This window comes from Tachyglossus aculeatus, chromosome 9 (genome assembly GCF_015852505.1).
Source record: "Tachyglossus aculeatus isolate mTacAcu1 chromosome 9, mTacAcu1.pri, whole genome shotgun sequence".
Classification (NCBI taxonomy): Eukaryota; Metazoa; Chordata; class Mammalia; order Monotremata; family Tachyglossidae; genus Tachyglossus; species Tachyglossus aculeatus.
Window position 1 is genome coordinate 28,797,065 of NC_052074.1, and position 26,249 is coordinate 28,823,313.

The window sequence follows — 26,249 nt, forward strand, 5'->3', positions numbered from 1 at the left end:
TGGTGCAGCTATAATCTGGTTAGGTTTTGTTAAGTTTATTAGGTCCACAATGCAGAAGTCCATATCCATAATTTACTTAATAATGTCTGCATCCCCTCCTAGATGTAAGTTGGTTGTGGGCAGGGAACGGGTACCAACTCTGTTATATTGTACTCTCCTAAGTGCTTTGTACAGTGCTTTGCACACATTCAGCACTCAATAAATTCGATTGATTTATAAAGGAAATATGATGTGTGTTAGCATTCACACAGAGATATTTGCTCTTTAAGCTAACAGATGGAATTAACCTTAAATATCAGCTTAATACTACCAAGACTGCCTAGATCCTTTTCTTTCCATTCAGGGATGTATTTTAAACTGAAATTTTAAGCTTTACAACCTATTCCTCACAAAGAGCAATAAGTAAAAATCAGCATGTCTTTTGCAGCCAAACTGTGCTTTGTAAGCTTCAGGGATGTGGGAAGTATCGAGTTAAATGACTTTAAAGGATCATAATCAAGTCTTTTTTTGATGGTATTCAGGTGCTTACTATGTGTCAAGCATTGCTCTAAGCGCTGGGTTAGGTAATCTAATCAGGTTGGACCCAGTCCCTGTCCCTGATGGGGCTCAGTCTGAATCCCCATTTTACAGGTGAGGTAACTGAGGCATTGAGAAGCAAAATGACTTGCCCAAAGTCACCCAGCGAACAAGTGGCAGAGCTGGGATTAGATTCCCCCGACCTTCTGACTCCCAGGCCTGTGTTCTCTTATCCACTAAGCCATCCTGCTTCCCTTAAACGAACAATGAAAAAGGCAAGGGGAAGGCTTTGAAGACTAAAACTGACATGGTTGTGAAATAAAAATCAAAAGCTGGTGAAAGAATTCCAAGAAGCTTTTTTTTTTTTTAATGGAATTGCCTGTGCCTTTAGGGAACAACTGTACCAACAAGCTTTTTACTTGAACAGTGTTAAAGGGTTAATATTCCTGTAGGGTAAATTTGCCAATTCATAAATGGGATTCTTACGGACACTTTTTATTCTTAAGATACGAAGAGTTCTGAGGCTATGATTAAGTTTGTATTCCGGTTTTCAGTTTAGCTGCTTATCTTGCTCCTTGTTCCCTTATGCTGCTGATTACTGATCCATCTTGGACCACTGCAGTTTCTCTACTTCCCCAAAAAGCCCATGCCTTTTTTTTTAAAAAAGCTATTATTTGAAGTGGTTGGTGCCATTTCCCATTTTGCTTCTCAGTTCCTGAAATAGGATATTCTTTTTTTAAAAAAAGCTCTGCACTTCTAAATCATTGATATTAATTGCCAATTTGAGAGTCTGTTTCAGTTACCCCGATGAGATTTTTGAGAGTTATCCCGTGCACTCAATGCTGGCTTGAAAGTCAGGAATTTTAAGTATCGATTCTTTATTCTGTTGATTTGCTTTGAAAAATAGAAGATGACATGCTGAATCCCAGGTCTCATATAGTGTTGTTGGATGTTCTGCCTGAGATGAGTTGGTGTTTTGGAGAGAATCTTTTGGTCTCAATGCTGAATAGCTAAGTAATATGTGTTCTGGTTTTGCCTTGTATTGAAGCCTAACAGAAACTTTGTGTAGGTATGTGTGTGGAGGTGGGGAGGGCGCATAGCTCAATCCAGGAATCCTGACTTTGAGCAGAGCACACTGGTGTGATGGTTACCATCCAGATGAAACCCTTTATTCCCCACCTCACTCTCAATAATAATAATAGTAATAATGGTATTTGCTAAGTGCTTACTATATGCTAGGCATTGTACTAAGCTCCGGGTTGGATGCACACAAATTAGGTTAAACACAGTCCGTGTTCTAAATGGGTCAAACAGTCTCGATTCCCCCCTTTACAGAGGAGGTAACTGAAGCACAGAGAAGTTAAGTGACTTGCCCAAGGTCACACAAGCAGACAGGTGGCGGAGCTGGAATTAGAACCCATGACCTTCTAACTCCCGGGCCTCTGCTCTATCCACTATGCCATCTGTGCACTTGGGTCTGTGACCTTTGGGCTTTTGATATTCATCCCACCCATGGCCCCTCAGCACTTATAGAGTTCATTCATTAATTCAGTCGTATTTATTGAGCGCTTACTGTGTGCAGAGCACTGTACTAAGCGCTTGGGAAATACAAGTTGGCAACATATAGAGACGGTCCCTACCCAACAGTGGGCTCACAGTCTAGATGGGGGAGACAGAGAACAAAACAAAACATATTAACAGAATAAAATAAATAGAATAAATATGTACAAGTAAAATAAATAGAGTAATAAATACGTACAAACATATATACAGGTGCTGTGGGGAAGGGAAGGAGGTAAGGTGGGGGGATGGAGATGGGGGGGGAGAGGAAGGAGGGTGCTCAGTCTGGGAAGGTCTCCTGGAGGAGGTGAGCTCTCAGTAGGGCTTTGAAGGGAGGATAAGAGCTAGCTTGGCGGATGTGGAGAGGGAGGGCATTCCAGGCCAGGGGGATGACGTGGGCCCAGGGTCGGCGGCGGGACAGGCGAGAACGAGGCACGATGAGGACGGTGAGGAGATTAGCGGCAGAGGAGCGGAGGGTGTGGGCTGGGCTGGAGAAGGAGAGAAGGGAGGTGAGGTAGGAGGGGGCGAGGTGATGGAGAACCTTGAAGCCGAGGGTGAGGAGTTTCTGCCTGATGCGTAGGTTGATTAGTAGCCACTGAGATTTTTGAGGAGGGGAGTAACATGCCCAGAGCGTTTCTGGACAAACACCATCTGGGCAGTGGCGTGTTATATGTACTTCTATAAATTGTGTATTGTATGTTGTTAATTTATATAAATATCTCCCTCCCTCCCTCTCTAGACTGTAAGCTCATTGTGGGCTGGGAACATGTCTACGAATTCTGTAGTATTGTATTCTCCCAAATGCTTAGTACAGTGCTCTGCACATAGTACACATTCAATAAATACAATTGAATGTATGAATAAGTACCACTGATTGATAAACAGTATTGATCAGGTGTCCTTTTTGACCAGCTGGTCAAAAAGGGGGAGACTTGACCACAAAGAGGTTACGATGCCCCACCTCTGCCTTGATCCAAGACTATTGCAGTTGGACGGCTATGATTTTAAAATGAAGCAGGAGTAATGGGATCTTTCAAGGATATGGAAAATCCTTCCTGACATCATCTTATCCCAAACCATCAAACATAATGTCAGTCTGGATGAACTGTTAGTCTGACCTAAGTGAAAGGAACTTCTTCCATTCCTTGTCCACCTACATCCATTTGAAAAAATGATAAAACACTCAAAGACTGAAGCACTTGAGTACCAGAACATCGTTTTAAAAACTGGTATTTAAGTGCTATTTTATTTTTATTTTTAAATAGTAGTTAAGTGCTTACTATGTTCCAGGCACTGTACTAAGTATTGGGGTAGACAGACGATTATCACGTTGGACACAGTAGTGTTCAGCCTTAATCCCCATTTTATAGATGAGGTAACTGAGACCAAGAGAAGTTAAGTGACTTGCCCAAGGTCACACAGCAGACAACTTCCTCCTGCATGTTGTTAGGTCACTTAAGGTTTTGACGGCTTGTCACAAAGTGACAGGATGTGGTGTGTGTAGCTTGTTGATAAACCTGTTGGAGCCTTCAAAAAACCCCTGACATTTAGCAGTGGGAGTAGGAAACGTATCAATTCATCAGTGGTATCTGAGTCCTTACTGTGTGCAGAGCACTGTACTAAGCGTTTGGGAGAGTACAATACAACAGTGTTGGTGGACACGTTTCTTGCCCACGAGCTTACAGTCTAGTGGGGGAGACATCAATATAAATAATGTATAATATATAATTTATAGATACGTACATCAGTGCTATGGGGCGAATACTCAACTGCCCCCTCAGAGGTCACAGATGAAGTTGTTCTAGCCAAATTCAGTGGCCTCTGCCCCATCCTAGTCCTCCTCCATCTCTTAGCTGCCTTTGACGCTGTGGACCACTCCCTTCTCCTGGAAACATTATCCAACATTGGCTTCACTGAAACTCTCCTCTCCTATTTCTCCTATCTCAACTCTGTGGCTGTTCATTCTCAGTCACCTTCTCGGTGCCTCCCACCCCCTAACTATGGGGGTCCCTCGGGGTTCCGTTGTGGGTCCCCTTCTATTCTCCATCTCCCTTGGAGAACTCATTCACTCACATGGCTTTAACTACCACCTCTATATGGGTGACTCCCAAATCTACATCTCCAGCCCTCATCTCTCCCCCTCAGTTCAGTCTCGAATTTCCTCTTGCCTTCAAGTTGTCTCTACTTGGATTTTCTGCCACCACCTCAAACTTAATATGTCTGAAACAGAACTCTTTGTCTTTCCACCCAAACCCTATCCTCCCCTTGACTTTCCCATCACTGTAGACAACAGCACCACCATCCTTCCCATCTCACAAGCCCATACCCTTGTTGTTACCCTTGACTCTTCTCTCTAATTCAGCCCACATAGTCATTTTATCAGTAAGTACTGTCGTTTTGACCTTCACAACGTTGCTAAAATCTACGTATTCCTTTCCATCCAGACTGCTACCAAGGAGTGTCATGTCTGCTGATTGGGTTACTCACCCAAGAGCTTAGTACAGTGCTCTACAAAGCGCAGGCCTTTCATATTTAGTATTTATTGACCTCTCTTGACTGTGGTTCATTCATTGTCGTATTTATTGAGCACTTAATGTGTGCAGAGCACTGTACTACGCACTTGGGAGAGTACAGTACAACAATAAATGGACACATTCCCTGCCCACAAGGAGCGTGCATTCTAGGGCGGGGAGACAGACATCAATACGAATAAATAAAGTACAGATATATACCTAAGGTAACAGCAGTTAACAGCCATGAAGAATTGTCAAGGTAATTGTCAAGAATTGTCAATGAAACAGGGGTCACAGATCCACTAGGGTAACAGAAGACTAGATAATTATTTCCTAGGCTTCCACACTCAAGGATCATGGCATGGTTTGTGACAGGAGACATGGAATGCTGCAGTCCCTTCCTAATGAGGGGCGTTTGAAGTTTGGTGTATGGCCCTTTCCCTTAAAATACATACTAGTTATACTAATGGTATTTGTTAAGCATTTACTATTTGTCAAGCACTGTTCTGGGGTAGATACAAGCTAATCAGATCAGACACAGTCCCTGTCCCAAATGGGGCTCACAGTCTTAAACCCGTTTTTGCTTTTTTTTTTTTACAGATGAGGTAACTGAGACACAGAGAAACTGTGACTTGCCTCAGGTCACACAGCAGACAAGGGGCGGAGCCAGGATTAGAACCCAGGTCCTTCTAACTCCCAGGCCCTTGCTCTATCCATTAGGCCAGGCAGCTTCTCAGTACAGTACTGAGTAACAATTTTCAAATCATCCTCTGCTGTAGGCCTGGTGTATTGTCTTTCCGCTGCTCCTTCAAGAGGACTGTTTTTTGCTTATTCTGCAGCTGGTGCACTCTGTGGGTTGTTTGGTTGCCGTTCACTCTTCAAAGAGCTCCTTTTTTACTTCTTCTGCAGCTGGTCCACCGTGTACCTGTGGGCCATGGGTAACCTTCTCCTCCCTCTGCCCTACCCCCTTCCCCCCCCAAAGCACTTGTATATATTTGTACATATTTATTACTCTATTTATTTTACTTGTACATGTTTACTACTGTATTTTATTAATGATGTGCCTGTAGCTATAATTTTATTTATTCTGACACCTGTTTACATGTTTTGTCTGTCTTCCCCCTTCTAATAATAATAATAATAATAATGATGGCATTTATTAAGCGCTTACTATGTGCAAAGCACTGTTCTAAGCGCTGGGGAGATTACAAGGTGATCAGGTTGTCCCACGTGGGGCTCACAGTCGTAATCCCCATGTTATAGATGAGGTAACTGAGGCCCAGAGTAGTGAACTGACTTGTCCAAAGTCACACAGCTGACAAGTGGCAGAGCTGGTATTTGAACCCATGACCTCTGACTCCAAAGCCCGTGCTCTTTCCACTGAGCCACGCTGCTTCTAGACTGTGAGCCCGTTGCTGGGTAGGGACCATCTCCCTCTGTTGCCGACTTGTACTTCCCAAGCGCTTAGTAGTGCTCTGCACACAGTAAGCACTCAATAAATACCATTGAATTAATGAATGGTATGCCTGCCAACATCTGCTAGCCCCCTTTCCCTGCCCCAGCTGACTCTTGCTTGCCTCCATCGCTCATCATTCTCCCTCAGGGGACCCTTGCTCTCTGGCAGTTGACACTTGCACCCCTCCCCCCATTCCACCCAAGAGTGCCTGTTTACCCTTCCGTTCTGTTTTGGTCTTTTGATCAGCGACGGTTGGCCATATTGTGCTTTTGGTTTGCTGCTCTTTCAGTTGTGTGTTGTTGTTTGTTTTTTTTAAATGTATTTAGTAAGTGCATACTATGTGCCAGGGCAGTGTTCTAAGTGCTGGGGTAGATGCAAGTTAATCAGGTCAGACACAGTCCCTGTCTCACATGGGGCTCACAGTCTTAATCTCCATTTTACAGATGAGGTAACTGAGGCCCAGAGAAGTGAGGTGACTAGCCTAAAGTCACACAGCAGCCAAGTGGCAGAGTAGGGATTAGAACCCATGACTTTCTGACTCCTGGGCCCTTGCGCTAACCACTACGCCGTGCTGCTTCTCACAAGTGCTTCTCCCGTGCCCTCCCTCCTGCTGCTCTCTCCCAGTCTGGCCTAGTTCACAGAGCATGAACCTGGGAGTCAGGGGACCTGGGTTCTAATCCCTACTCTGCCAGTTGTTTGCTATGTCATCTTGGGTGAGTCATTTCACTTCTCATGTCCAACTTCTCACCTTGGACTGTGTCCAGCTTGATTAGTTTGTATCTACCTCAGTGCATAGAACAGTGCTTGACACATAGTAAGCGCTTAACAAATACTATCATCATTAAGCCCTTAAATGCCACAATTATTATTATAATTATCATTATTATTATTATTCTCGGCACTTCCATTTCCTCATCTGTAAAATGGAATAAATCCATTCATTGAGTTGCATTTATTGAGAGCTTACTTTGTGCAGAGCACTGTACTAAGTGCTTGGAAAGTCCAATTCAGCAATAGAGACAATCCCTGCCCACACCAGGCGTACAGTCTAGAAGGGGGAGACAGGCATCAAAACAACAAACAGGCATCAATATAAATAAATAGAATATATACATATCAAAACAAGTAAACAGACATCAATATAAATAGAATTATATATATAATATATAATATATAATATAATATATATATATATATATAAATGCTATGGGGTGGGGAGAGAAGGGGAAAAGGAAGCAAAATTAAATTCTACTCCCTACCACCTAGGCTGTATACAGCCTAATAACCTTGTATCCATCCCAGCACTTAGAACAGTGGTGGCATGTGGTAAGCACTTAACAAATACCACAGTGGTTATTATCATCACTTCTCCTTCCAAGAGAAGCATGGATCTTGGAGTTAGAGGACCTGGGTTCTAATCCTGCCTCTGCTACCTGTCTGCTGCGTGATCACTTCACTTCTCTGTGCCTCAGTTACCTCATTTATAAAATGGGGATTAAGACTGAGCACCATCTCCGAACTGATTATCTTGTGTCTACCCCAGGGCTTAGTGCAGTGTCAGGAACGTAGTAAGTGCTTAAGTACCATTAAAAAAAAATAAACTCACCTCTTACTCCTTCAGCCACCTCCAGCTCCCTCCTCCACCCTTCCCTTTTCCTCTCCATTGCCTCTTCCCTTTCTCCCTCCTGCCCACAGGCCCGCCCCCCAGACTGCTCCATTCCTAGCTCAAAATGAAAAGTTGGCACCCTGCTATTAAATATTCTGTGTGATGTTGCTAAGCTGGCCAGTTTTCCCTGGGGTAGGAAATGCTGGCATGAGCAGAAAATGATGTGGTCGAGCGGTTCACTGCTATTTTTACAGAGAACAGGGAAGCAGAGCAGACACCCAGAACGAGAAGTAACTCGATTAAGCTGCTCAAACCTTGACATAATGAAAAAGATTTGGCTCCTAATCAAATAATCTGGGAAGTGACATGTTTAAAATTCCAGTGGCTTAGTTAATAAAAGCTACCCTTGGGTCTTTGGAGGAATACAGCTGTAAAAAGTAATCTCCAAATAAACTTGTGGAAACACCTAGACTTTGGATTATGGCTCTTTTCCTCTGGGAACCTTCCAACCTCCGTCTTCTCCAGAAATCCCCTGTTCCACACAGATCGTATCTTCCTCAGTTTTGTCTGTTTGCTGTTGCGGTCTCTATGAGAGAGTGCTTGAGAAGAGACACCTTCTGGCAGCTGAGAGGCCTCTGTGGAACAGAGTTCTGGGAAGAGGGAGAATTATTATTATGATACTTGTTAGGCGCTTTCTATGTGTCAAGTACTGTTTTAATCAGGTTGGACCCAGTCCTTGTCCCACAGTGGACTCACACTCATATCCCTATTTTGCAGATGAGATCACTGAAGCACAGAGAATAATAATAATGATAAATAATAATTGTGGTATCTGTTAAGTGCCTACAATGTGTTAAGCACTTTACTAAGTGCTGGGGTGGATACAAGCAAACCGGGTTGGACACAGTCCCTGTCCCAAGAGTGGCTCACAGTCTCAATCTCCATTTTACAGATGAGGTCACTGAGGCAGAGAAGTGACTTACCCAAGTTCACACAGCAGAGAAGTGGCAGAACTGGGATTCAAACCCAGGTCCTTTGACTTCCAGGTCTGTTCTCCTATGAAGTGGAAAGGTCTACTCTCCTGACCTAAAACCAGATTCAGTTTTCGTATGTTCCTTGGCAGACTTGGCCTGTAATTCATAGTTCCGAACTGTTGGAAAGGGAGGAGGGTGAAGCGTGGAGACTCAAGTTTCTGTTGAGTCCCTGTATTCCTTTCCAAGTCAGCCTCTGCTCAGTGGAAGGAGATGGAAGTATATGGAAGGATGACTATTCGATATTATTAATGCTAGTGGGATTATTACTTTTTTTCAAGGTGTCTGTTCCTGTCCTAAACTGACAAGTGATAAGTGCCAGTTGGCATAATCGCTTCATTTTTGTAACATTGAAACAGGGAAGGGGCTATTACATGGGGTCATAAAGAAGAATTAAGTTAGGAATAAGGGTAGCAGGAGAACAGAGGGGAAGAGAAAGGTAAGAAAGCAATTGAGGCTGCATTTCTCGCTTCAATATTCTGCCAAGTGCTGTGTACAATATAGGCTTTGTGAATTGTGAAAAACCCAAGACCCTTTTCCTGTGCCTTTTCAAAGAAGACATTGCCCTCCCCTGACCCACGTTTGTCTCTCCCATGTTTATTGTGTACTGACCCGCCTCCTCTCCCTTCCCCAGCCCCTGTTAACTATCACTGCTTGCCATTATTTGTCTAACCTGATCAGCTTGTATCTACCCCAGTGCTTAGTACAGTGCCTGGCACATAAATACCATAAAAAACAAAATGGAACTAAAAATTAGCTCTCCAGCTAGCTCCATCATGAATAGCTCCTCTTTACCCTTTGATTCAGAAGGCAGAAAGGCAAAAATCAATTATTGAAACTCACTAAGGGCCTGTGAGGTTGAGAGTGTACAACTCTCAAATACAACTTACCTGCTCTCAGGTAGTTCACAATCCAGTGGAGATGATAACCTGTTTTTCAGTGTCTCTATATTGGCTTTCTCATTCTGAGTCTTTGTCCCTATGTCTTTCTAGCCTCTCTCTTCAGTGCCTTTTGTCTGGCCTGATTTTCTTGTATCTACCCCAGTCCCTAGTGTAATGCTTGGCGCACATAGTAAGTGCTCAACAAATACCATAATTATCATTATTTTTTGCATATTTTGAGGAAACTTATAAAGATGGAATGTTTGTCATGTCCTTCTCAGAATTTCCTGTCTTTCTGAAGATTGTGCTCTTTGTTGACATGAAGTAAACAATTGAATTTGGGAAGTATGAGGCCATGGTGACTGTGTTTTCCATTATTGAAAACCCTCTGTTTAAAGGTACTCTCTAAAAGACATTTTCAGCATGCATTAACAATTTGCAGTCAAATAATAATAATGGCATTTATTAAGCACTTACTATGTTCAAAGAACAGTTCTAAGTGCTGGATCACAAAAGAAAGAAACCCTGAATGCCTCTGCATATGGCTTCTCATGTCAAAATGACCATTTTGATACCATCAAAACTAGAATTTCAGAACCTTTCACATGATCTGTTTTTTCCAAAGACCTGCACAGGACATTGTAAAAAATGGATTACCTGAAATATTATTCTGGGAAGATTGTTCGATTTACTGGGCTTTATATGGGATGTGTAATAGTAATAATAATTGTAATAATAACAGAAAAGCAGCATGGCCTAGTGGATAGAGCATGGGCCTGGGTGTTAGAAGGACCTCGGTTCCAATCCTGGCCCTGCCACTTCTAATCCTGGCCTTGCCACTTACCTGTTGTGTGACCTTAGGTAAATCACTTAACTTCTCTGTTCCTCAGTTACATCCTTGGAAAATAGGGATGAAAACGGTGAGTCCCATTTGGGACATGGACTGTTTCCATCCTGATTGGCTCGTGTCTTCCTCAGTGCTTAGTACAGTGCCTGGCACAAAGAAAGCACTTAACAAAGATCGTTAAAAAAAAGTGTTTATGTGCACAGAAATTCAAAGAAAACAAAGCTTTTGTGGGTTCACTTCAGACTTTATAGATTTTAGGTAAGGATATGTTATTATTCTTATTATCATCATTATTATAAAGGTTGTATTTTCTAAGTGCTTACTATATGTCCAAACACTGTTCTAAGTTCTGGGATAGATTTCAAGTTAATTTACAGGAGCTCACAGTCCAGATAGGAGAGAGAGCAGATGTTGAATCCCCATTTTGCAGATGAGAATACATATACCTTATCCCAGATAATATTAATAAAAATAATAATGGTATTTGTTAAGCACTTCCTGCATGCCAGACACTATTCTAAGCCCTGGGGTGGATACAGACAAAGTTGGACACAGTCCCTGTCCCTCCTAGAGCTCACAGTCTTAGTCCCCATTTTACAGATGAGGTAACCGAGTCACAGAGAATTGAATTTACTTTCCCAAGGTCACGAGGTAGTCAAGTGGCAGAGCTGAGACTAGAACTCAGGTCCTTCTGACTCCTAGACCATGCTCTATCCATCAGACCACACTACTTCTCAAATTGGCTTCTCTACACTAATATTCTGATCTCTCAAGGGTGTTCGGTGCACACCCAGAAAGTGGAAGTTGCATGCTCATGGTACATCTGTGAGCACTTAGAGATATTTCCCTCGATTGGTTTCTTCAAAGGAGTAGTCAGACTACAAATTGTATCTTTGGTGGGTTGGGAAATTGGCAGCCTTTAGAGAAGTTATGGAAGGGAGAGTTGGATCATTTTTGGAATTATTTATTAGATGCATTCCTTTCATTTCTAGAACCCATTCTGAAAACTGCCCAGTATGATAAATGTCAATTCTATTTTAAGATATTTTTTTTAGCCAGCATGAAATGAATTACGTCCTGTCCAATCCTTATGAACAGTTCACTCTGCAAATTTCTTCTGAGATTCAGGATTGACTTGAGAATTCTTTTCATCTAGAAGTGATATGCCTCTGTTTCATATGTGAGGAAGTTAGCTCTTATTGATTGTTCAGAAGTACTTTAATATAAAGGAAGACCTGTTCAATAATTATCTGTGGTTAAATGCAACTTCAGGCTACAGGCCTGAAAACTCGCTAGTCTTTTAATTTTTTTGGCACAACATTCATTTTTAATTATGTTAAGTGGGGACTAATGGGAATTATATGCGTTAGGCAACCTCTAAATTTCATAACAAAAGGTGATTGATGTAGAAAAAGTAAAAAGAGACAAATGGGATTTGGCACTTATTTCTGGCCAGAACAGGGATGAGTACGTGCCGGCTCTCCGTATAAGTTTATAAGTGGACTTGAAAAATAAATTCCATTTCTTTTGATTTAATTTCTTTTTTTGTTCCTCGGTCAGATCTCATGGTGAGTATTTATCGAGCTCCTTTTGATTGCAGTCCACCATAGTAATTGCTGGGGAGAGGACAATAGACAGAAAGGACATTTCCTGCCCTCAAGGGAGACAGGCAAACAGAAAATGATTCACAAATAATGGCACAGGGGGGATGAAAGAGCTACAGCTGGTAGCAGCCAGAAAATGGAAAGATTGAGAAAAACTCAGGAAGTCTTTTATTTAATGGGGGTACTTACAAAATTATCATTATTGACCCCCTCACCCTCTGGCTAGGAAAAGGAGGGAAAGTAGCGGATAAAGTTGTGAAGAGGATATTGTGTCCCTTCTCTCGCATATTTGCCAAAACAACAGCTTGGCCCAATGGATAGAGCAGGGGTCTGGGAGTTAGAAGGAGCTAGATTCTAATTCGTGCTCCATCATTTGTCTGCTGTGTGATTTTGGGCAAGTCCCTTACCTTCTCTTGGCCTCAGTTACCCTATCAGTAAAATAGGGGTTAAGACTGAGAGTCCCTTGTGGGTCTTGGACTGTGTCCAGCCTGATTAGCTTGTATCTCCCCCAGCACTTAGTTCAGTACCTGGCACATAGAAGTGCTTAGAAAATTCAAGTAAAAAAAAAAGTGTCTGTGACACAACTGAAAGAGCTCATGTGGACTGCTTTTGCTTACTGGTCCTCAACTGGTTTTATGTGGGTGAAACCTTGTATTGGGTAGAAAGCTTTTTCTCTTCAGTGGTCCTTGTTCATCATCATTATCATTATCAATGATACTTATTGAGCAGTTACTGTGTGCTGAGCACTGTACCAAGCACTTGGGAGAATATGAGAAAGGCTGCTGATTCCTTTTGAATTGGTTATAGTGGCTTAGAAATGAATGTTTAGACTTACTTCGTTCCTTTTTCCCTTTCAGTTGACTATATTGTGGAATATGACTATGATGCTGTGCATGATGATGAACTAACGATTCGAGTTGGGGAAATCCTCAGAAATGTGAAAAAACTAGAAGAGGAAGGATGGCTAGAAGGAGAACTAAATGGGAAAAGAGGCATGTTTCCTGATAATTTTGTTAAGGCAAGTATTCTCTTTTAACCTTTAGTGGTTGCTGCTGAGAAATTGAAGCTTTATGCATTAAGAAAATGTATCAAAATAAAATCGCTGTGCAGATGCTGAATACTAAGCCATTCCTTTAAAAATGCAAAACTGAGTACTTTTGTGCAAAATGCATTTTATTCTATTGTGGCTTCCAGAATGCTTCCAACATGGGTCTCTTTTGCAGACTCTGAACATGACTTTTATTCATACTAGTTTTTCATGTTGCCATTTGGACAGTGGGAAATCTTTTTTTTTTCAGTGATATTTGTTAAGCGCTTATGTGCCAGACCTTGTTCCAAGCACTGGAGTAGGTGCAAAATAGTCCGATTTGACACAGTCCATGTCCCACGTGGGGCTCAGAGCTGTAACCCTCATTTTACAGAGGAAATAACTGAGGAACTGAGAAGTGAAGTGATTCGCCCAAGGTCACACAGCAGGCAAGTGAGTGGCAGAGCCGGGATTGGAACCCAGGTTCTTCTGACTCCCAGGCACACAATCAATCCACTAGGCCAGCGTGGCTCAGTGGAAAGAGCACGGGCTTTGGAGTCAGAGGTCAAGGGTTCAAATCCCAGCTCCGTCACCTGTCTGCTGTGTGACCTTGGGCAAGTCACTTAACTTCTCAGCCTCAGTTACCTCATCTGTAAAATGGGGATTACAACTGTGAGCCCCACGGGGGACAACCTGATCACCTTGTATCCCCTCAGCGCTTAGAACAGTGCTTTGCACATAGTAAGTGCTTAACAAATGCCATCATTATTATTATTATTAGGCCAGGTTGCTTCTTTTATTTCTCAGTGAGAAACAAGTACTACTTTGATATTATGGTAACTTCAAAGCATATATGCCATGTAGCTTTTTCCTGAGTGTCTACAAAGTCTCTGGCAATTTGTACATGGGGATATGACCATGTTAAGGGAGCAAAACATAATACTATGAAAGAATTATGAGTGAATTTTTTTTAAAAAGCACTAGGAACTCTGAGAAAGAAGATTTGTCATTTTTAATATTATCGTGCCCAGATGCTCAGTTGACTGTACTTTCCGAGTGCATTTCATACTGGCTCCCTATTTCTTTTTTAATAACACTGTTTGCTGTTGTGCAGAAGAGGTGCAGGAAGCAGGGGTGTCAGCCAATTCAATGGAGCCAATAAAATGGAACCTAAAATGAAGAGTAGGTTCGCTTGAGAGGAGCAAAGGGTGTGAGCTGGGGTGTTGTGGGAGAAGAGTGAGGAAAAGCAGAGGGGAGTGAGCTGACTGAGTACCCTGAAGCTGATGTTCAGGTATTTCTGCTTGGCAGTTTTTGAAGAGTGGGGAGACGCAGACCGAGCGAGGTTTTAGAATAATGATCTCAGAGACAGAGCGAGTGAGGTCCGAGAGGAGAGATACCGGAGGCAGAGAGGTCAGCGAGGAATCTGATGCAGTAGTTGAGATGGGACAGGACATGTGCTTGGACCAGTGTGGGTGGCAGTTTGGATGGAGAGGAGGAAGGGGTGTGGTCTGGTGATGTGGTGAAGAAAGAACCAACAGGATTTGGGAACTGACCGAAAATCACTTTGCCAAAATGAAAAAGCAATACAAATTTGACGTATAGTAGTTATTTGAAAAGAAATACAAATTCCTCATACGCATCTTAGTTATTATTATCTTCATCAAATGCTGTCAAGTTGTTTCCGATTTATGGCGACTCTATGGATAAGTTTTCTCCAGAACATCCCTTCCCAACTTCCTGGCCCATGCTATTTTATCTGACACCTCAGAACCAGTGTTACTGATCTGGTTCTATGTAGTTGATTCATTTGCATGTACTTGAATATGTTTAGTCTCTCACTCTTAGAAAATTCTGTCCTCTCCTAAGGATCTGGAAGATAGGGGTTGTATCTTGCTGCTTCTTTTTGTTCTCCAGCGGCTTAATATAGGTCTCCGTGTATAGTAGGTTCTCATTAAATGGTGTTGCTACTCATACAATTATTTCAAGTCATATATAAGGCAAATATAAAGTAATATTGCTAGTGACCAATTTCTAATGACCATTTGCAAAAGTACACCACAAGTGATGGGAAACTCAAGAGCACATCTAAATGTATGAAACAAAACACATTTCCCCCTGTTTGATTTAGATCAGCATGCTCAGGAATGCCAGTAGTAACCTACTGATCAGCTGTATTTAATAATTACGGTATTTATATGCTTAATATGTGCCAGTCACTCTGCTAAGCACTGGGGTAGATACAAGCAATTCGTGTTGGACACAGTCCCTGTCTCCCATGGGGCTCACAGTCTCAATCCCCATTTTACAGATGAGGCACTAGAGGCACAGAGAAGTGGTGTGACTTGCCCAGGGTCACACAGCAGACAAGTGGTAGAGCCTGGATTAGAACTTTCTGACTCCCAGTCCTGTGCTCTATCCTCTATGCCATGCTGCTTATTGAGGTCCTACTGTGCAGAGCACTCTACTAAATTCTTGGGAGAGTAGAATGGAACAGAGTTGGTAAACATGTTCCCTGCCCACAAAGCGCTTACAACCTATTTTTTTATACTCTCTTTTTTTTTCCTTGTATGGTATTTAATCCCTTACTACATGCTAGACCCTATATTAAGTGCCAAGGTAGATGCAAGCTAATCGGGTTGGACACAGTCCCTGTCCCACATGGGGGGGGGTGGCGGGGGGTCACAGTCTTAATCCCCATTTTACAGATGAAGTAACTGAAGCCCGGAGAAGTTAAGCTACTTGCCCAAGGTTACACAACAAACAATTGTCGGAGCCACTCCTTTGGGACTCACGTCCACCTGTTTGTATGGAATTCTGGGGTGGATAGGGGGAGGGGGTGGTTCCCTAGAGTAATATTTGGGACTCACATCAGTGAAATGACTTACTGACCGAGCAGCTTGGCAAGTGCAGGGCACGGAACTGGGAATTGGGGGAGCTGCGAGGAAGGTACAAGGAGCTCTCCCCAAGGAGTTTATTGAGTTCCAGTTTCATGCTGTTGCCTGCTATTAAAATTGGTCTCTATCCTTTAGGAGCTTTGCAGTAATGACATTTAATAAGCGTTTACACCATGCCGAGCACTGTACCCATGCTGGGGAGAAAACACAAGGGCTTTGACCCAGACACCATCCCTGGTCCCCAGCTAGCCTACAATCTAGGGGAGCAGTAGTATTGTACTCTCCCAAGCACTTTGTACAGTGCTTATTGAGCGCTTAATGTGTTCAGATCACTGAACTCAGTGCTTGGAAGAGTAATTAAACAGTTCTTGCACACAGTTCTTTAGGCTAAACCCAAATTCCTCTATTCACTTTATATCTGAGCCTGTTTCCTAGTCTTCAAAATCGAGGTAAGTTAGACTGTGAGCTCTATCAATCAGTGGTATTTATTGAGCACTTAAAAAAAATTCAATATGCAGAAATTTTTATTGGAAGCCTCATTGGCACTACATCTGAAACAGCTGTCTACACTTTTTATTTGATATTTGTATCAATAGTCAGTACTGTTGAGCACATTTATCAGTTTGCGTAGAGGGTAGAGGTTGATCTTTTAATTGGCTGATACCACCAAACGGATAGGTGGGTTGAAAATTTTGGTGACGAGGAATAGAATTCAAAACAAATTCACAAATCGACAAGTTACAGAATGCAACTCGCTTAATGCCGTGCATTTGTTCTTGAAAAATGTGGCCAGCCAATGTTAAGTGAATCTAATTTCCTCGTAAGAATGATTGTAAAGTGGGTGGCCAGGTGTTAGGAACTAATAGTCTTGTAATCTCATGACAAAAGATATTACATGTAGCTGCTCTTGGATTTTAAGACAATACTACTGACTTTAAAATTTTATTGGCATGTGACTCCAAGATTTTACTGGCATGTGTAGGTGTGGTTGATAAGGCCAATGCCTGACTCATTGCTCCTCTTCCGCATTTATGTACATGTAACATTTCCTCCTGCTTTCCTTTTGCATTTATTACCCACAGTGCCACCTATAGAATAAGTAATTATAAAACATTTAATATAGATACATCTTCAGTCATCTAAAATAATTTAGTCCACCAGTCCTGGTTTTCAGTAGTGATGTTGAGACTGGAAGCTCACTGTGGACAGGGAATGTGTCTAGCAACTCAGTGACATTGTACTTTCCCAGTGCTTAGTAAAGTGCTCTGCACACAGTAAGCGCTTAGTAAATAGAGCTGATGATAGACTAGACTGTGAGACAGGTAGTGTGTTTGATCTTATATTGTACTCTCCTAAGTGCTTAGTGCTTTGCACACAGTAAGAGCTCAGTAAGTAAGTGTCAGAGATAGAAGGGGGTTGATCTCCAGTAGTTTTTTGGTTTTGTTTCAAGTGTTTTTTGTTAAGCACTTTCTCTGTACCAGGCCCAGTAATTCCTTTGGCTGTTCTTCCTGAGGTCAACTGATGTTGTAACAGCTTAAGTAAGAATATTTTCTAGCAGTTATTTATGAGAAGCAGTGTGGCTGGGGTAGATCTACCAATGTGGTTGGACACAGCCCGTGTCCCGTGTGGGGCTCATTGTCTTAATCCCCATTTTGCAGATGAGGGGACTGAGGCACAAAGACCTGATTTACCACAGGTCAAGCAGGAGACATGTAGTGGAGTGGGGAGTAGAACCCAGGTCATCTGATTCACTGGCCTGTGTTGCATCCACTAGGCCATGCTGTGTCTCTTATCGGTACATTTTACATGTATAAGGAAATGGTAGGAGGAGTCAGCTTTAGTGAATCCAGGGAGGATTTCAGGGGAGATGTGGAATTTTAGCAGAATTTAAAAGGTTTGCTGAAGAAGAGAGGAAAGAATATTGTCATTGTGCATTTTTCTCATTTTGTTTTTTCTTCATACTAGGTGTGGAAGGGATTTCTCAGCCAAAAGCTCATGCGTGGTTAAAGTAGCTTACCTTAAAGGCCGTCCTAACTGCCTTAAAACGCCACCCTAAGAAGTAATAATAATAATTATGGTATTTGTTAAGCACTTAGTATGCGCCAAGCACTGTAACCCCCCTCGTTCTTTTCCCGAGTGGGAATCACCTGTTTGATTTCCTTGAATTGTTTCAGAGAGGAATAGGATGACCAGTTGGATCGTTTGCTCAAGGTTGTCATCTGAGGAGGAGGAACCTCAGAAGGACTTTGTAGCAGGAAAAGGTTCCTGAAGGGAGCATAAAGATACGAGTGACTTTATAAACACGCCACTAGAGACTTTTAAAGGTACATAGAAGTGACTGGATATAGTATGACCTGAGGGGAGAAATTATCTGCAGAACAATGTTGGAAAGTCGAGGATGTTGATTTGTGTTCAAGAACAGCAGCACCTGGTCTCTCAAGGCACATTCTAAACATGGGTCTGTTTCAGGTTAATACATGAACCGTGCTCATTACAACATACTTTTTTTTTCCCCCTGTCGCTTAAAAAAAAAACCCAAAGTGGGTGTGGCCGTGAAAATGTCTGAAGCTCTGGTAAGTTACGTGCTCCTTTCCATTTCTGTGTGCAGTGAAATATTCCATAGTCGATTTTAATTTACTACAAATGCATGAGAAATCAATTGCTCTAGTCCTTTGGATTTGGGAGAGCAGAGGATATAAGAATGAAGTGAAAATGCTTCATCCAGCCAGTTTGTGCTGCGAGATACCTGAAGTTGGATTAGGAAATGTATATGTGGGATATCAAAGGAGCTAGCCCTTATTTAAGTGGGAAAGTCTGGAACTGTACTGTAAATCTGCGTTTCATAGTCAATGGCAGCTCTCTTGGAGATGGCATTTCTTAAGCAATGAAGAAGGTAATTTTCCTTTCAAGCCTATGTGTCACTTTTGTCACCAATTTCAGTGTTACTTCTGTAATTATTGGTTTGTTATTGAAATGGCGTTTTGTAGAAAAGATGTCTTTTGGTCAAGGGATTGTTACCTAAATAAGGAAGTAGATAATTATTACTGTGTAATACGTTTATGGTAGTCTTCGAACATTTTAATTATTTTTTGCTTCCTGTTTCTGAAAGGAAAGTCAAACAAGAAGCTGGGAGGAACCAAGGGGATTATTGATTATGTTGGTCTATTGAGCGTGGTATAGAGTTTATATTTCCAGGAGCATATTACTAAATGTTTCCGGTTGAATTTATCATACGACATTTGGATTATTTTCAGGTAGATGCTAAATTGGGTTTTAGAATAGACATTTTTATACACTAGTATTGTTTTATCTTAATAGCTGTCGGTTTAGTTGTCTGAAAATACTTCCTGGTACTTTTTAAATTTATCCGAACAGTTGTTAAAGTAGAACTTGCCTCCTCCTTCCAGTGTTTCTGAGTATCGAGAGAAGCACTGAAGAACTCAGAAAGCTAGCTCTGGCATTTCAAATAAAAAAAAATGAGTTGGCTGATTTTCTTTTTTCTTCCTTTCTTTTTTTTAAATGGTGTTTAAGTGCTTACTCTGTGTCAAACACTGTTCCAAGTCCTGGGTAGATAAGTGAATTAGGGTGGACACAGTCCTCGTACCGCATGGGGCTCATAGTTTAAGTAGGAGGGAGAACTAAGGCACAGAGAAGTTGTGACTTGCCTAAGGTCACACAGCAAGCATTTAGTAGATAGAGAATGGGCCTGGGAGTCAGAAGGACCTGGGTTCTAATCCCTGCTCTGCCTCTTGTCTGTGGTGTGCCTTTGGGGAAATCACTTAATTTCTGTGTCTGTTACATCATCTGTAAAATGGGGACTAAGAATGTAAGCCCCTTGTGGTACATGGACCGTGTCCAACTGTGTATCTACCCCAGTGCTTAGAACAGTACCTGGCACATAGTAAGTGCTTAACAAATACTATAAAAAAAAAAGTATTTGGCAGAGCTGGGATTAGAACCCAGGTCCTCTGACTCCCAAGCCCTGACTCCTCCCACTAGGCACGCTGCTTCTCAGTGCTTTTCCCGGTGCTGTTTTTGGATGCTTGATGCGGTGTTGAGGGAAAATATGAAAACATGCACAGTGTAGTGCCTATGTGTGTGTTTTCAAGAATTACATTGCAGATGTAAAGGACAGTTCATAAAATATCGAGCATGCTATTATGAGTTCAGTGTGGCTCCAGCTCTTGATTTGGGCAAACTTGTTCTGGAACAGAGGTTACTGAGGTTTGCTGATTATCCCAGTATGTACTAGCCCCAGTGCGTGGCTCAGTGGAAAAAGCACGGGCTTTGGAGTCAGAGGTCATAGGTTCAAATCCCGACTCAACCAGTTGTCAGCTGTGTGACTTTGGGCAAGTCACTTAACTTCTCTGGGCCTCAGTTACCTCATCTGTAAAATGGGGATTGACTGAGCCCCCTGTGGACAACCTGATCACCTTGTAACCTCCCCAGCACTTAGAACAGTGCTTTGCACATAGTAAGCGCTTAATAAATGCCATTATGATGATGATGATGATGATGATTGACTGAAGTGTGAGCATTCTAACTGAATAGTGGCAATAATAGAAAATGCTCAGCTATTTAAGGCTTCTTTTTCAAAATGTGTTTAGGAAACCAGTACTTGGGAAATTTTGTTGAAGGCTGAAAAGCATTTTTCATTAATAGGTATTTATTGAGGACAACATGATAGAATTTAAATGATGTAATTGTGAATGTTCTTCTTGGCAACCTAGAACCTAATGTATCAATCAGTGGTATTTCTTGAGTATTTACTGTGTGCAGAGCACTTTAGTAAGCGCTTGGGAGAGTATGCTACAACAGAATTAGCAGACACGTTCCCTGCCCATAACGAGCTTGGCAATATGGTGCTTCCATCTTTGTTGGTTTACTGGGCCTCAGAACTCCCAACCGGAATGCTTGACTGAAGTGTGAGAGTTCTAACCGAATAGCGGCAATGATAGAAAGTGTTCAGCTATTTAAGGCTTATTTTTCAAAATGTGTTCAGGAAACTAGTGCTTGGAAAATTCTGTTGAAGGCTGAAAAGCATTCTTCACTAAAATGTAGACAACATGACATAAATATTAGTGTCCTTCTCAGTGACCTAGAACCTACCATGTGTAGAGCACTGTACTAAGCACTTGGGAGAGTACAATACAATCAATCAGTGGTATTTATTGAGCGCTTACTGGAGCACTGTACTAAGCGCTTGGAAGAGTACAATACAACGGAATTAGTGAACGTGTTCACTGCTCATAACAAGCTTATAGTCTTAGAGGGGGAGACAGACATTAATATGAATAAATAAGTAATTCTACTGTATAATTAATGAAGTCATGTTACCCAGGTAGCACACCGTCTAGCAATAAACATAAAGGAAGAAATTTTAAAAAACCCAAAAAACCAATCAAGAAATGTAGTTCTGGCAGTATGTGGTAACAGTGGTACATCAAACTGTAAACTCAACTGAAAGTCTACAGAACCGTGATGACATTCAACCCTCTGTGAAGCTGTGTAACCAGAACCTGTCATAGTAAACCCATCCTACCCCTTTGAACAGCTTTATCCTTCCCCTATTAGCTATTCACAATATCAAATGGCAAAATAAAATGACCCACAGTAAAGTCAGTTCCTCCACACTGGAGCAATGTGCGTGTTGGAGAGAGTTATGTGAAGAGAGGAAAGGGGATGATTGTAGGATTCACAAGTAGCTGCTCCTTGGCTAGCTGAAATAATAATTGTAATATAATAGTGGTATATGGCAAACACCATTTGAAGCCTGTCATTGGTACAGCAGAATTAGGCTGGATGCAGTTCTTGTTCCATATGGGGCTCACAGCCGAGGTTGGAGGGAAAACAGGTATTGAATCCCCCATTTCACAGATTAGGAAACTGAGGCACAGTCAGGTGGCTTGCCCAGGGTCATAGAGCCAGTGGCAGACCTGGGATTAGAACTCAGTGCTTCCGACTCTCAGGCCCAAGGTGTTTCCACTTGGCCATGTGGTTTCTCGTAAGTGAAAAGTAGCTTCAGACAAAGTGAGCAAGACAATTTCAGCAAGCAGACTAGAATATATCGCCCAGGCTTGCGCTCCTTGACAAAAGTCTTGGAGCTGTTTTAGGTTATCGAAACAGTTTTGAAAACAGCACTCTTTGACTCATTTTTGAATATGAAGGGTGGATGTATGCACAGTGCTTAGAACAGTGCTTGCCACATAGTAAGCGCTTAAATGCCATTATTATTAGTTATTTGACTGTACTCCTTGTTCTTTGCCAAGTGCTTAGTCCAGTGCTCTGCACACACTAAGTGCTTGATAAATACCATTGATAGATATTTGTTTTACCTCCTTAAACTCCTTACATAAGTATTACTTTAATTTACTATTAGTGAATTAAATGAGACCTCTACCTAGAATAGTACAACTTTATTGATATTACTAGTTGCATTTCACTCCAAAAGGATATTTTGTGCACAGTTGTTAAAGGAAGTAAGTTTTATTAATATTTTGGAGTATTAGTGTATTATTGTCCTGGTCTTATGTAGGGGTTTTGACATGATTTCTGTTTTGGCAAGTTGAATTTTACTGGCATTGTTATAAACATAAGCTGTAATAAATATAAATTCCTAATCTTGACATGTAAAAGAAACCCTGATCAATGCAGTTATCACGAATGCATTAAGACTAGCTAAGGAAGACATGGTTTGGGATTTTGGTAATTTGTAGCCAGAATGTTGTAAAAATAATGCAAGAGAATGGATTGTTATATTGTATTCTCCCAAGTCCTGCGTGCTCTGCACACTGTAAGTGCTCAGTAAATATGATTGATTAGAATGGATCTAAAAATTAGCTGTGCTATTCATTCATGAATAAGGTCTGTTTGCCCTCTGGACCATAAGCTCGTTATGGGCAGTGAAGGTATCTGCTAATTCTGTCGTATTGTTCTCTCCCAAGCACTTAGTTCAGTGCTCTGCACAGAGTACTCAATATATACCATGGATTGATTGGTATTAAAGGCAAAGACAAGTAAAGCCATTTTCAAATATTTGGTCAGAAACCAGAAGTGCACTCCAGCCTCCCTTTAGCAAATTGAATCAAAACTTTACGAGATGGGAGTATATTGCATTTGGATGCTAAGAATCTTGTTTACAGTTGGCACAAACAGAGGAAACACTCGTTTTGGCCTGACATTTCCCTTTTTCTTTTTACTCAAAGGTAGCTTTTGTTGTCTGCTGTTATCAATCACCACTGATGCACAGAGAGTGACAGACCAAGCCACTTGATCCTGGCTGTCCCTCCGAGGCCACTGTCAGTGTGCGTTCCGTCCTTCTGTCCCAACACTGCCAGCTCCTCTAGACTGGGAGCTCGTTGTGGACAGGGAACATGTCCGCTAATTTTATTGTCTTGTACGCTCCCAAGCAGTCAGTACAATGCTCTGCGTTCAGTAATCGCTGAACGAATGTCACTGGTGGATTGAGGGGTTCCAGGGCAGCTTGTGCTTATGCTCTGTGTCAGTCCTCCCTATCCTGAGTCAACTGCTTGCCCTCCCATCTTTTTCTTCCCTGCCACCTCTGTTGTATTGTTCTCTCCCAAGTTCTTAGCACGGTGCTCTGCACACAGTAAGCGCTCAATAAATACTACTGATTGATCATCCCGTTTTGTGCTTCGTTCCAACGTGAGGAGGCCCTTTGTCGGCAGGGGAGAACATTATCAGCAGGAGACACTAAGCTGTAACAAATAACAATAATAATAAATTTAAAAGGTAATCAGGTTGTCCCATGTGAGGCTCACAGTCTTAATCCCCATTTTCCAGATGAGGTAACTTAGGCACAGAGTAGTTAAGTGGCTTGCCCAAGGTCACACAGCACATGTGTGGCAGAGCTGGGATTAGAACCTACATCCTGTGACTCCCAAGCCTGAGCTCTTGCTACTAAACTATGCTGCTTGCAGCTCATTGTGGGCAGGGAACATGTCTCCCAACTGCTGTATTGGACTCTCCTAAGCACTTAGGATAGTGCTCTCCACACAGTAAGCGCTCAATAAATCTCAATCAATGGTATTTATTGAATGCTTACTGCTTGCAGAGCACTGTACTCAGCACTTGGGAGAGTACAAAATAACAACACAACATAGTTGGTGGACACATTCCCTGCCCACAAGTTGACAGTCCAGAGAATGAACTGACTGTCTGCCACCGATTAAGGAGAAGAGTGAGAGAAGCAACAAAATGTGTTGGGGAGGGAGGGGAAATCAGAAGAGCAGGAGAAATAGCAACCTCTGAGCTTCAGTGGAAGCCAGAGTCAAAACAAACTTCTCCCCACTTACAATAACATGGCAACAAAAGGTTGGACTGGACCTGATGATAAATGATACCCATTATTATTGGAGAAGTCTGTATTGTTCAGTTGTTGTCTTCATTTTCCTGTGCTGAAAAAGTCTCAAGACCGCCTGGACTGTGCTAACCCCTTCCAGCTAAGAACTTTATTTTCAGGGAATTCTTGCCCGGGCATGCCCTCTTCACTTGAGAAAAGATAAAAAGTGGATTTTGACCGGTTAATTGGTTTCGGCTGGGTTTAACGACCTTTGCCCTGAAACAAAATATATTTACCTTAAGTCATTAAGGGGGAAAGGCATAAATCAATGCAAAAATGTATTTCCTACTAACTATAAGGAGGGATTTATAAAGCTGGTTTTAGTCATCAGCTATTCATATCAAGTAATGGAAATTAAAAGTCTTCAGCAGTTGTTTCAGAAGGTGGTGGTTTCTGTCCTCTCAAACCTGACAGTGCCCTTCTCCCTCAGGATTCTTTCCCTTGTTGAACTAGAATTGACAAACTCATCCTTTCCCTCTCACCACAAAATGAGAACAATCAACATCAGGACAAACAAATAGTGGAAAAGCACAATGTTTAAAAACATCCTTGCTGTTGCTTGGCCTTTGAACTCAGAGGGGGGAAAAAAACAAACAAAAGTCAGCCTTTCCTTTTAGCTGTTGATGCCTTTTATTGTCTTTTAGAATGGAAGTACTTAAGTACCAGAAATGAGACTGGTTTAATTGTCCAAATGCCAAGTACAATTAAGGCAATTAATATTATTCTGAACTAGAGAAAAAAATATGAATGCCATTTCTTATGAATACAGTGAGGCACCATTTGCAGTTCATTAATTTTCTTAACTGGTTCACCTATGATTCTTATTAATGAAATAGCTTTTCTACTAGCATTTTCTTGGACATTTTTGGTATACGGTATATACAGCAAAGAAAGTGTTCAGACAGGAATAGCCTGTTCTGCTTCTTCCAGCATGTGAATGATTTCTGTTTGCTGTCTCTTGATAAGATAGATAATAGTGCCCAGTTTTTGTTTATGCCTCAAAGAATTGTATCGAATGTGGTAGTCCCCCTCCTCCTTCCCTCACCCCCAACGATCTGGCCTCCTACTTCATTAACAAAATTAAATCCATCAGGTCCGACCTCCCCAAAGTCTCTTCCCCCCTTTCTCCAACCCCCTGGCTCTCAACACTCTCTGCTACTCTCCCATCCTTCCCAGCGGTATCCTCAGAGGAACTCTCCTCCCTCCTCTCCTCTCAAGTGCTACTCCGGCCACCTGTGCTTCTGACCCCATTCCCGCTCATCTTATGAAATCTCTCGCTCCATCCCTTCTCCCCTCCTTAACTTCCATCTTCAACCGCTCACTCTCCACTGGTTCCTTCCCCTCTGCCTTCAAACGCTCTGGACATATTACTCCCCTCCTCAAAAACCTCCAATGGCTACCGATCAATCTGCGCATCAAGCAGAAACTCCTCACCCTGGGCTTCAAGGCTGTCCATCACCTCGCCCCCTCCTACCTCACCTCCCTTCTCTCCTTCTACTGCCCAGCCCGCACCCTCCGCTCCTCCACCACTAATCTCCTCACTGTACCTCGCTCTCGCCTGTCCCGCCATCGACCCCCGGCCCACGTCATCCCCCGGGCCTGGAATGCCCTCCCTCTGCCCATCCGCCAAGCTAGCTCTCTTCCTCCCTTCAAGGCCCTGCTGAGAGCTCACCTCCTCCAGGAGGCCTTCCCAGACTGAGCCCCATCTTTCCTCTCCCCCTCGTCCCCCTCTCCATCCCCCCATCTTACCTCCTTCCCTTCCCCACAGCACCTGTATATATGTATATATGGTTGTACATATTTATTACTCTATTTATTTATTTATTTATTTATTTATTTTACTTGTACATTTCTATCCTACTTATTTTATTTTGTTGGTATGTTTGGTTCTGTTCTCTGTCTCCCCCTTTTAGACTGTGAGCCCACTGTTGGGTAGGGACTGTCTCTATGTG

General features: G+C 42.2%; 1 protein-coding gene across 4 annotated transcripts in view; it reads left to right on the forward strand.

Annotated features, from left to right (window-relative positions):
- Positions 1-26,249, forward strand: part of LOC119932231 (CD2 associated protein) — a 92,836-nt gene that overhangs the window by 25,969 nt on the left and 40,618 nt on the right. For 3 of the 4 annotated variants that reach the window (XM_038751262.1, XM_038751260.1, XM_038751263.1), the window contains exons 1-2: positions 9,876-9,961; positions 12,872-13,032. In XM_038751262.1, the coding sequence (XP_038607190.1) occupies positions 9,919-9,961; positions 12,872-13,032 (204 nt within the window). In that variant the 5' untranslated portion in view covers positions 9,876-9,918. Of the gene's footprint in view, positions 1-9,875; positions 9,962-12,871; positions 13,033-26,249 lie in introns of those variants that run through there. The other variant, XM_038751261.1, reaches the window with a different exon arrangement.